We start from the raw sequence: 12,846 nt of genomic DNA on the forward strand, positions 1-12,846 counted from the left end.
CACTGTGGCTTGAACATCAGTAGTGTATAGTGGACTTATTCCAAAGCAATTTCATCCTCTTCTGTACTAATAAAATGTTTCTAGGCCAGCAGGATAGCTTAGAGGTACATGCACTCACCTCTGAACTGTCTAACCCTGGCTCTAATCCAGACCCAGGTATAAACCGCCAACCTGGTGTTTTGCACACAGGGCGACATCAATGTGTGTGCCGTCGATCAGAAGGACGTTAAGCCGGAGGACCCATCTGCCATCATTGGCCCTTGGCGGACTTTAAAGATCCCACGGTGTATTTAATGCATTATCGCCGGCACCCTCAATCTATTACCAATTTCTGCCCAAATGTACAGGGACACTGCATCAGCGGCACAGCCATGCTTCATAAAATTATGCAACTAGCAGGCCAAATTCAGTATTGAATGCCAGTCCAATACAGTATATGCATTCGCTAACACCAAAAGTTTCTATTAAATTATCCACGATGAACTGCTTTTCTGTTCATGAGAAAGTTGTCGTACAAAGTCGAGCTGGCGTTCGACTGACCCTACAGGCAAAATATTTACTAGTTCCTGTAAAAAGGCTTTGTCTGAGCCTTTAGCCCAGTTACTCTCCCACCACATCATTCCAACATGGAGTTTTCACACGAAGCACATGGAATTCTATTTTGATTGATACGTAAATTACAGAATTTCTCGATAAATTACATTATCACAATAATATTTAGTATTGATACCTCCGCAAACAAAAGTGGGCACAGGTTATGTTTTCACCCGTCTGTCTGTCTGCGAGCACGATATCTCAAAAACTTAGACGGATTCGGATGAAATTTGATGGAAAGGTTGGGTATGTGAAAAGGACAAATCAATTCGATTTTGGTGAAGATCCGAATCTGAATCCAGATATGAGAATTTTTTAATGTTTTTTTCTTAAGTGATTCTTCACCATTGAGAGATGGGGCCAAAAACGATATACAGTACATCACGATATTTAAAAAATGACATTTCAAAGTTTTTTTTTTTTATTTTCTTGACATTGTGATGCACTTGCTTGAAATGAAATTTTTTTTGCTCCAATATTTTCCAAAATAAATTTTCTCTTCACTTTTTCCCCAGGAATTCCAGGCCAACTATTAAGTATTTTCAACATCTGAACTGCTCCACCCCCACTAAATCAACCATTTCCTGTAACTTTTATTTGATGACATTTTCACTAATTCGGCCTTATCAGACTTTTTGAAAATTTGTGACCCACCCCCAACAACCCCATAAAGGAAGAAAATTACAAGATGGCGAAACTTTTTTTTTTTTTTTAAACTTTATGGAATCAAACGAAACTTGCACATGCACAACTTCAGGATGTCCTCATTAATCCCTGGAAGTTTCAGCTTCCTTGATCAAATCCTCTTGGAGAGGAAGAGAATACATGCATACATACATCATACTTTCCCTCCAAGAGAGAGAGAGAGAGAAAGAGAGAGAGAGAGACTGTAGATTATTACATCATCAGTGGCCGGTTATGGTGTTTTACATAATCAGTAAAGGCCCGGTCACACCTTGACGTTTTAGCCAGCGATGGCAACGTGTTAAAATTTATGTAAAACGCTGGCTTACGTTGAACTTTTGAAGTTTTTTTTTAAAGATTCGGACGTATTCATAGCGACTTGGTCTTGTGTATAACGCATTGGTAACTACACAGAACATTTCGTTGTGTTATAGATAACTTATACCAACGAATGCTGAACCTGTCGTCGGCCTACACAACCGATGCCCAACGATAGTCTAACTCAGGCATAGCGCGTTGCACGCATCGCCGACGATGTCGTGACGTAGCCTATTAAAAGGCTGACGCACAACGATTCAAATCATAACTGCCGTAGAAATGGAAGGGTCAAAATCGCGGTCACACCTTGGCGATCTTGCCAGCGTATGCCGACATAACAAAAAGTGTGTCTAAAACGTTGGGGCACGTCGAATACGGTATGGGTAAGTTTGGTATGCGCGAGTAGAACGCGAAATACGCTATCATAAGTCGTAGTAAGTAGAGTACGTCAAGAAATTTTGAACATGTTCAAAATTTTACGACGTACTCAGCGTATGACACACGTTCGCATGCGATGGGGATAAGTTTTACACACGATATGTGGACGCTTACACACGTCCACAAGGGCTACTTATAAGCTACTCATAAGTCGAAACACGTCGCGGTAATGTGTTTTTTACGCGAAACTTATTTCTAACTTGTGTTTGACGTGCTTTGAACCAATTCTTTACGTAGTCCCAACACACATCGACGTATGTCGACGTATTGCAATGACGTCTTCCGGTCGACAAAAAAAAAAATGAACGTGTTTCTAGCTTACAACTGCCATATAAAGACGTGTTCCCAGCGGTTTTGGGAATTGGTATATAAAAATGGTGTTCATAAAAGGGGAACCCAACAGTGTTTTCGAGTCCTTTTTGAGTCGATGTCCATGTCAGCAGTAACAGTATCAGTATTAGTAGTAGTTTGTTCATGTTGGCAGTAGTAGGTGGGTGTGAGGGGGAGGGTGTGGGTTATGATGGATCGTCCTTGCGTCCACGTGTCCACGGGTAGGTTCATAGGCTGCCACTCAACGATTTAAATGGCTGCATCTCCACTATTGAAAGTAGACGCTTGCGCTCAACAATTGGATTTTTTTTACACTCAACGACTTTTAAACGGCACCACTCAGCTAGTTTCATTGTTTACAATGAACGATTTAAATTGCTGTCACTCGCCTTTGTTTTTTTTTTTTGTTTTTTTTTTTGACGCTGGGGTTTGGAAATTTGAAGCGTTTCTTCTGAACGTGTTAAAACGCTCAAACTCGACTATTTTAAATAGACGCTGCCGATGGACAATTGGAATCATAGCCAAGCTAGACATCGAAGTGTGAACATCCTCGTCATGCCGAAGAAAAGTTTGAGGAATGCTGCACATAAGTGTCCTGGCCGTGGCCGTGGACGCTGACGCAAGGACGATCCATTATACCGACGTCTTTCAGCCTATGAGTAACTTAAAAGCAACGTCTGTTGAAGTGTGGCAACGATCACGTAACGTGCCAACAACACGTTAATCATAGGTAGGAAATAAGTTTCGGGTACTCTAAACATTACCTCGGCGTGTCGCAACTTATGATTAACTTACAAGTAGCATGTGTTGACGTCTGTCAACGATCGCAGACCGTGCCTACAACTTGTGGCCAGCGTAGCGGAACGTGTGAGTCATACGCGGCATACGTCGTGAAATTTCAAGCATGAAAAAATTTGAGGACAACCAAAAAGTACAACGTTTAAAGCCAACGTACTACGACGTATGCCAGCGTGCTCTCAATGTTATCAAAACTTACCCATAACGTATTCAACGTGTGCCAGCGTTTTAGAAAAAAAAATTCAAAAATCGGCATACGTTGGCTAAAACGTCATGGTGTGACCGGGCCTTAAGCAAAATGTATTCTGCAAAAAACAACAGCTCACCCTTCAAACTGAATATAATAGATGAAAAACAACAACAAACAAAAAAAAAATCATAAAAATCACAAATCTCGTAATGACAATCACATGACATAACCCAAACTGCTCTCACCAAATGGCAGCACGCTGTTGGAGCTGGGATTGAAAGTTTCAAAACTACCGATCTAGTTCAAGCACCAGTGACGTGCACATACTATACATGCTGGATTAGTGACGGCCACAAAAGCCAAATCAAAGTCACATTCACCTTGTGCATGAATGGAAACAAGAGGATTCCCAGTTTCTTCCCTACGTACACAGTGTCCACAGCAAAATAGTACTTCAGCTTGTTCACCGACATGTATTTGTCGATCTGAGGTAAGGAAGAATATTGTAAAAAAAAAATAAAAAAAATAAAATAAAAAAAAATGCAATGCACACGAACCAAGTTCAAGTGTGAATGAACGAGTAGGTTACAAACACCCGTAGCATGTCAATCCCCAAAAACCAGATACCGTATGACAAAAAGGTCATTTGTAATTAACGACCGATCAACCTCACTCGGAACTCCTTCAACTAACCCAATGACAAAATAAATTCTTACATTTTTCTCCATGGCCTCCTTTCCCTGACTTGCCAGCGTAGAGCCGTACGCCATTGCCATGTTGGTCATAGGATTCGTCATCGGATCGGAGAGGAAAGCTGGCACGTTAAATGCCTGCTCCGAGGGTCTTGGCCCTCCGACATAGACATTCCCGGTGGGTCCGCCGTGGCCCCAGCTGCCCCAGTGGCCCGGCTGAGGGGGTTGTGAGACTCCGTAAGGTGTTCCAAAACTCGTATCGTCAAACAGCTGATTTGGGTCTTCAGATTCCAACCCCGTATATGGTTTTCTCTTTGATGCTATTGGGTGAGGGTTTGGGGACATTTAAATCTTCCATTAAAATCTAGTAGCTGAACTTTTTTAGGCACAATAAGGTCTGGTGATAATGGCTTATTTGGAATATTTCGGGTCAAATCAAGGTCCAGTAAAATTTGGAGTTTCTTTCTTATCCATTTTAAGGTTTGGTATTTGTAATCCAGGAGGTATTTCTCATAAGGGCCAAAATAAAGAAAAATGTTCAACACCCCCTTACAGCTTTCGTCTACTATGATACTTTTGCAGAAGGGTCCCTCTGGAAAAATTTGAGATAGTGTGTGGTTTCAATTTGAAGATAGTCGACTAAGTCCACGAAGGAGTGGCGTATGACGGCTACAAAAAGCAATCTTTGTACAGACTCAACAAAGTTTCAACATTGAGGCACCAAGGAATTAATTATTACAATTCTCTATTAGAATATGTACAGACCTGATTTGCTTGCTGCATTCAGAGATGACTGGAAGTCAAGAGTTTGTTGTTTTGTTTTTTTTGTGTACATCGTCGAGGCTCGTGGAAGAGCTAGTACAATGAATGGACCAGGACATAACAGGATGCAAAAGGAACAGTACAGCGATGGGGGAAATACCAACAGCAGAGTAGAAGGCCAAGATAGAGGGAGACTTTGCCAAACAATGGATGTGGGGAGGAATGGGTGGCAGGAAAGGATGCGTGGGGGGGGGGACAATATGGATACAGAAGGAAACTCTCAGGGGGGAACTGAAAATTGGAAAGAAGGATTGGGGTGGGTTAATGAGGGTGGAAGAGATCATTGCTTGGAGATCTGCGGTGATTGTGAACAGCTGTCTTGAAGACCTTGACGGAAGAATGAGATTGAAGAGGATGTGGAAGTTTGTTCCAGAGGTGGGGGGGGGGGAAGAGGAACAAATGAGTGGAACAGAGCAGTGATCCTGGATTTAGGTAATTTCACCAGAAGGGATTGATGGTGGACCATGTATGCCATGCAGAAACCTGGGGGGGGGGGGGGCAAAATCACAGAAAGACCAGAGGGTGAAATGCCAGAAAGGAGGTGGCATAAGACAGAGACACCACCGACCTGTCTGCAATGGCGAAGTGATTGGCCCAAACACTAACAACTTCATCGTAGGAGATGTCCTGTGTTCTTACCATGTCACTTATTCTGGATGATCATGATGATGATGATGATGATGATGCCTATTCTTTACAAAGCATTGGTTCTGCCAAAGAAGTTTCTTGGCAAGGGTTATACTGGGTGGTTTGCCATCACCTTCCCATCAATATTTGCCTTTTCAATGTTGAGCATCAAGCATGGAAGCAGTCGGTACCTTTTTTAATCTTTGGCAAGACTCAGCCGAGAGTTGAACCACCGATCTCCCAAACTCAGAGCGGAGGCTCCAACCATTATGCCCACAAGTATGGTCTTAAATGGTATACAGTGCTTGGTACTCTATCAATATTTTGTGTTGTTTCTACTTCTGGGCATGGGATACATTATAACAGTTTCAAATTCTTATCCCTCAGCAATAAAATACATGTTTCTGAAGACAATATGTACATCTAAATTTAGGATACGGTATTCCAGCTAGGCCATTTGAGTATGGTGCCTTGTGCCAATGTGGGACTTTCAAAATGATGTATGGATGCTAAATGAGGCCTTTTACATATGCGCTGTGTGTGCGTTTAGTGACTTGGTTCAGCTCGCAAGGAACTGTTAACCGGCCATTGTTGGCATAAAATCTGTAAGTCAAATGGTCTTGTAAACATATTTTTCAGAATTCAGACAATAGAATAGTAATTTCAAATTGGTGAACCATAATTGTTCTGTTTTTCTGCCACAACACCCTCCGGGTTACCGGTGCACTCACTGCGGTGCCCTGAGGTCAACCCATAACATAAATTGGGAATGACTTTCCTAAAATTATCAAATTAAGCAAGTACGAACGTTACATACAGCAATGCAGCTCTCCGATAACTCACGACTCGACGGAGGAACTCGACGGAGGTCTAGAATGGCCCGCAGCCAAGCTTTGCCGGGACGTTGTTCCCCAGAAATCCGTTAAATAGCCGGTATGTACTTGGCAGCTCCGCTCGGCTGCATCTGATCCGGTAAGTATCCTAAATAATGCAAGTACATACTGAGGACACGATTCCCTGGTAAGGTCATGCATTCTTTGGTAAACGGTTGTCAGACGAAGGATCCTTAGTCACGTGGTCCAGTTATTGGCGTTCGCGGTCGATTAGCGACCCGCCGTGGTACGAAGTTATTCATGTGCGACGGCCTCAGATTCCCTGCGAGTCCGCAGAGGAACCCGAGACGGCCCCTCACTAGTGGTCCCCCTTGACAATAATATGCAATATTGGTTTGCTTCATTATCGATAAGTTTTATGTCAGTCCATGCCTGATGCAATGGTCAGGACAGACAGTTAAGAGATCTGTATGAACCCACTACCAAAGAGAAAGAAGCTCACAAACTTTGAGAAACGCATAATCTGCCAAGTGGACTCTGAGAAATGGACGCAACAGCTCCATACAAAAGCTTGTTGCTGTCCTGGAACTCCGTAAGGATGAAGTTTATGAATGTCCCCCATCACCGTCTTCTGGACAGTTTGTCAAGAACGTTGGACAAACAGACATCCTGCATTCATTACACAGCCGGAAGCAGCATGTTCACCAACACCATCAAATATTAGCACCGATACAAATCTGATGGAGCCATCCAGGGTGCCCGGAGCCATCCAGGGTGCAAGGAGCCATCCAGGGTGCAAGGAGCCATCCAGGGTGCAAGGAGCCATCCAGGGTGCAAGGAGCCATCCAGGGTGCAAGGAGCCATCCAGGGTGCCCGGAGCCATCCAGGGTGCAAGGAGCCATCCAGGGTGCAAGGAGCCATCCAGGGTGCAAGGAGCCATCCAGGGTGCAAGGAGCCATCCAGGGTGCAAGGAGCCATCCAGGGTGCAAGGAGCCATCCAGGGTGCAAGGAGCCATCCAGGGTGCAAGGAGCCATCCAGGGTGCAAGGAGCCATCCAGGGTGCAAGGAGCCATCCAGGGTGCCCGGAGCCATCCAGGGTGCCCGGAGCCATCCAGGGTGCCAGTGTCTCGATCAAAACCCACTGACTGGACCGATTGCTTGTTTATTTATTCATATGCAGCCTGTGGCTGCTTGGCTGCATCATTTCTGATGCAATGCCCCTGTTACCAGAAAACAAGTATTCATTTTGCCGACCTCAGGATGACAGACTGAGTCAACCTAACTGATGTTAATTCAACGAAACAGGGGCTCGAACTCAAGACCCTCACAAAGGTCTTAAGCCAACACCAGGCTTGACCAAGTGCTAGTTTTGCAAGACTCGAACACACAAGGTTAACGAGATGGTCAGGACGAGTACTTTTCAGGCAGATAACACATTCACACAGGCAGCAAAAACAAAAGGTGATGAGGACTTGCTGACGATCATTGCTCCATATGAGGGTCTAGTATTTGGGGTTTTCGGTGGTTTCATTATTTGGGGTTAATTAATAGTTAAGATCCAGTATTTGGGGTTAATTAAGAGGTAACATCCAGTAGTTGGGGTTAATTCGGTACGTTCAGGTTTAGTATTTGGGATTCCTCGAGTACAGAAAGGTCCAGTATTTGGGGTTAATTAAGAGGTAAGATCCAGTAGGTGGGGTTAATTAAGAGGTAAGATCCAGTAGTTGGGGTAAATTAAGAGGTAAGATCCAGTAGGTGGGGTTAATTAAGAGGTAAGATCCAGTAGTTGGGGTAAATTAAGAGGTAAGATCCAGTAGTTGGGGTTAATTAAGAGGTAAGATCCAGTAGTTGGGGTAAATCAAGAGGTAAGATCCAGTAGTTGGGGTTAATTAAGAGGTAAGATCCAGTAGTTGGGGTTAATTAAGAGGTAAGATCCAGTAGTTGGGGTAAATCAAGAGGTAAGACCCAGTATTTGGGATTCCTCGAGTACAGAAAGGTCCAGTATTTGGGGCTAATTAATAAGTAAGATCCAGTATTTGGGGTTAATTAATAAGTAAGATCCAGTATTTGGGGTTAATTAAGAGGTAAGATCCAGTAGGTGGGGTTAATTAAGAGGTAAGATCCAGTAGTTGGGGTTAATTAAGAGGTAAGATCCAGTAGTTGGGGTAAATCAAGAGGTAAGATCCAGTAGTTGGGGTAAATCAAGAGGTAAGATCCAGTAGTTGGGGTTAATTAAGAGGTAAGATCCAGTAGTTGGGGTAAATCAAGAGGTAAGATCCAGTAGTTGGGGTTAATTAAGAGGTAAGATCCAGTAGTTGGGGTTAATTAAGAGGTAAGATCCAGTAGTTGGGGTTAATTAAGAGGTAAGATCCAGTAGTTGGGGTTAATTAAGAGGTAAGATCCAGTAGTTGGGGTTAATTAAGAGGTAAGATCCAGTAGTTGGGGTTAATTAAGAGGTAAGATCCAGTAGTTGGGGTTAATTAAGAGGTAAGATCCAGTAGTTGGGGTTAATTAAGAGGTAAGATCCAGTAGTTGGGGTTAATTAAGAGGTAAGATCCAGTAGTTGGGGTTAATTAAGAGGTAAGATCCAGTAGTTGGGGTTAATTAAGAGGTAAGATCCAGTAGTTGGGGTTAATTAAGAGGTAAGATCCAGTAGTTGGGGTTAATTAAGAGGTAAGATCCAGTAGTTGGGGTTAATTAAGAGGTAAGATCCAGTAGTTGGGGTTAATTCGGTACGTTCAGGTTTAGTATTTGGTATTCCTCGAGTTCAAAAAGGTCCAGTATTTGGAGTTTCTGAAAACAATCTCCCAACAAGGAGTCACGACCTCGAAATAAGAATGACGAGCCTGGTGCGCACGAAGTAAGAACACCCCACAGGCGATGAGGAAACATCAAGGATTTTCATGTGAAGAGGTTCATGGTGAACTCAGGGTTCGTCCACAACGTCCGCCGAACTTGGCGATGGCGTGACTCGTTACAGTGATTGACTTGACGTACTCAACGTTTCTTCATCATGACAATCATCAGGCAAAACGCAAGTAACCGGTCACACCGAACACAATCAGTGAGATAAACCATTGTGTGGGTAAACTCACCGTGGCGGTACGAACCGACCGGATGATCCATCGTTATTCCGGAAGGGTTGAGGGCGGGGCGATCCTGCCACGTGAGCACGGAGGGGGAGAGGACGGGGTTGATTAACCCCAACAAATGGCAGAATCAAGGGGTGTGTTCAGTGACCAAGCGCCACGCTTGCCAAGCGAGCTGCTCCTTCACGGTTTCCAATGGAGTGACGAGCGCTCCACAAGATAATTGGTAACTGAACGTGAGGGAGGAACAAACAATGTTGATTAATTGATCTTAGCGCTTTTTATTATGTATATTCTGACATGGATCAGATCGAAAGGATTTCGTCGACACGAAAACTGAGGATAAAATTTCGTTGTCCAGATCTACTACAATCTAGTAATAACACACAACTGACCCGAATCGAACGTGAAAACAGCCTTTCCAAAAATAAATATTGCTACACAACACCGGCCGACGAATTGTTTTTAAAAGGAAATTTAATTTTTGAAACGAAAATCGAGTCTCCATTTGAAATAGAGCACGTATGTGACAACGAGGGTGTTCAGTCACCAAATTTCTTGTGGAGCGTTCGCCAAGTGGGTTAAGCACTCAATTCAAATCCATTGATAAGGAACATCTGGCTTAACAAGCGCGAGCTAACTCAAGCTTGGTTACTGAACACACTTCTCACCCAGAGAGTTGCACTGCACTGTAATCGTGTATTTACGATCGACGTTTTGCTTCAAAATGAATACAACAACAAGCACGTCGTACACAAGTTCTCCAAAAGGTTACTTTTTAATCCATCGGAAGAACCAGACGGCAAATACTCTATTTAAATATTCATACACAATGCAGCTTGTCATTTAAAAAGATTTGTAAAATGTACGTGTGAATGGAGATGTGTTTGGGGTTTATAGTATGTAAATGTAAGCTCGGATGTGACCCAATGTTTTTGTGATTAAAAAAAAAACAATTCAACGGCAACTGTGTTTGAAATTGGTTTTAACAAGAAAACAAGGAATCACAGGATCGTAAGATTATTTTTTTAATGTTCGTAAGTTCTGATTTTGTGAAAATATAAATTATATTAAAATGTTTAATTGTTTTTTTTTCTTTCTTGAACGGGCAACTTTACCGTTGAAGCTCAGATTTAAAAAAAAAACATGAAACACCGAAAAAAAACCCAACCGTTCATCATGACCTTTGCTGGAAAAGGTAAAAAAATACAAATCAAAATCCGAAACCGCATTTGCTTTTTCACAATCGGATCAGACAAAAAATATTGTTACGGATTTCAGAATCCGGTCTGATGGATACATCCACACATCCAGGTCCTCAGACAGTTATATCCTTAAATCCATGTTCAGATTAGCCCCAGCCCCATGTCCAATGGGATCTTAAATGGGATGCGTTGAGAAGGGTAAAGGATTGATCCCCTCTCTTATGGGAAGGTTTTTTTTCTTTACGACAGACACGTTTACACACATTTCTTTCACAAGCTCTGAAGCCCTCTCCCCATTCTTCGTCAGCAACAATCTTTCGTGAGCTCCGACGCCCACATTTTTTGAGATCATGGTCACCGTGTGCCAGCAGGGAAGGGTGAGCTTGGGGAGGACTGCACCCACGGAGACAGCCCACCGATATAAAAACGAAGGGAGGTCCATTCTGAGGAAAAAGAAAAAGCGAAAGATGAGAAAAGCGGGTGAGTAGAAAAGCGGGGCAAAAGAAAGCAAGAAAGAAAGCCGGGGAGGGAGAAGAGAACAAGAAGTAACCTTGAGAAGCGAGCAAGAAGCGGGTGTCTGACCAGCGCCAACGAGACAATTCGTCCTTCCCAGTGCTTGGGCAAGCGAGCGTGTGGTGCGCGTGTGGGTGTGAGCAGCGCCGCCAACAAGTGAGGCACAGGTCAGTCACAAACAACACCAGGGTCTAAACCCGCGACAGACGATCCCGGTGCCCCTCCAGAATTTGACTGGCGTTCAAGGCTGTTCGCGAGAGGGTGCATGAAAAAGCTGGGTGCCGGTGACGGACGTGACACACACGCATTTCAGGACGTTTTCACTTCACGGACGACTACTTTCTGGTGAGCGAGACGATTCTTTCCCTCCCCCTGAATGATGTTGGGCATCCATGTCTTTGTTTTGCTGTAAGTACATCAACCCCCGATAAGCATCTGCTCTTTGTCTCTGTCCTGGCATTTTGATTGATTTTGCTTTGAAATTCATTCTTTATTTACCTCAGGAAATAAAAAGTTATTTCCCTTTATTTATTTTATTATTAATAAATCATTTGTCGATTTCCAACCTGTCCGTGTTTGTCCTTTCCTTCCATTGGTCAAGCATTGTCTGAACCGAGATAGACTGGGAGGTAATTACCACAGATTTTACCAAAAATCATCGGCACACACCAGCGGTAAAAACGCTCGGCCGCCCGAATTAAAATCTAATCGAGATAACATTGGTGCTTTTCCGAGGGCGCGCTCCCCGCTCAGGTAACCACGTGACCTCTAGTTAAACGGAATAATTAGAAGGTGGACAATGGAACTCGTGGTTGACTGGGTGGCGTTCGTGGTTTAAAAACAACCCACTGTACCGAAATATTAATTGTGAGCGGTGGCCCCAGGTGCGGCTCCACCGAGGACAACAAGGGATTAATCCCCCTGAGTGACAAGCTGGTGTCTCGGTGTCCGTGGCAGCAACAATATGATAATTAAAAAAGTGATGCGGGGTGGGGTGGGGAAAAATCAATGAAGCACACAAATCATCCTTTACCCATTTACCTCAAAGTCGATGCAAACACCTTGTTATCCACAAGAGCAGTGTTTCTCAACCGGGGTTCCCCAGAACCCAGGGGTTCCACAAGAGGTCGCTCGGGGTTCCGAGAGAAACAGTAATAAATAGGCTAATGTATTTTTGAGTAGTTTTTGTTTGATCTAATATTTGTAATATTACTATACACATACAGCATATTGTTGGAAACTCCTTGGTTATTATAATAGAGGCTTCAACCTCATATTATTTACAATTATAACAACCATAGGGAATGTATTTAACGATGTCTATATGGCGCCAGTGTGAAACCGCCTTCAATGGTTAGTGGACGTCCTGTACGCGGCGGATTCGTGTATCGAGTGACTGACTCAAGTACGGGACGCATGCACAGTGTCCATCTATCTTCTCTGTGCTTCCATGCGCGGTCTCTCTCTTTTTTTTTTTTCAAAAATGACGTTTTTTAATTGACTAAACAGCACAACCCAATTACAAAACAAGCAGATTGGCCCAATTCAATCAGATTTTTTAGTGGTTTGAAACATGTGTTCGAACAGTGAATCGCGGAAACTTGCGAGAAACGACCTCGTGACGTCATCAATGTAAACAAAACAAGAGTAATAGGAGGTATGACGCAGCTGCGATAGCGCATAAGTCTAACATATATATATATATATATATAT

The 12,846-nt window shown here is 43.3% G+C and overlaps 1 protein-coding gene across 1 annotated transcript in view; it reads right to left on the reverse strand.

The window, feature by feature from the left end:
* LOC147013888 (protein YIF1B-B-like) overlaps positions 1-9,728 on the reverse strand; it is a 28,334-nt gene extending 18,606 nt beyond the window's left edge. Inside the window, exons 1-3 of the mRNA XM_085851214.1 lie at positions 9,422-9,728; positions 4,069-4,364; positions 3,733-3,837 (exon numbers count right to left, since the gene is read on the reverse strand). Coding sequence (XP_085707340.1) covers positions 3,733-3,837; positions 4,069-4,364; positions 9,422-9,452 — 432 coding nt within the window. The 5' untranslated portion in view covers positions 9,453-9,728. The remainder of the gene's footprint in view (positions 1-3,732; positions 3,838-4,068; positions 4,365-9,421) is intronic.
* Between the last annotated feature and the right edge of the window lie 3,118 nt (positions 9,729-12,846).

The sequence above is a fragment of the Eptatretus burgeri genome, chromosome 13, assembly GCF_056783735.1.
Source record: "Eptatretus burgeri isolate ZD-2024b chromosome 13, Ebu_testis_v1, whole genome shotgun sequence".
Classification (NCBI taxonomy): domain Eukaryota; kingdom Metazoa; phylum Chordata; class Myxini; order Myxiniformes; family Myxinidae; genus Eptatretus; species Eptatretus burgeri.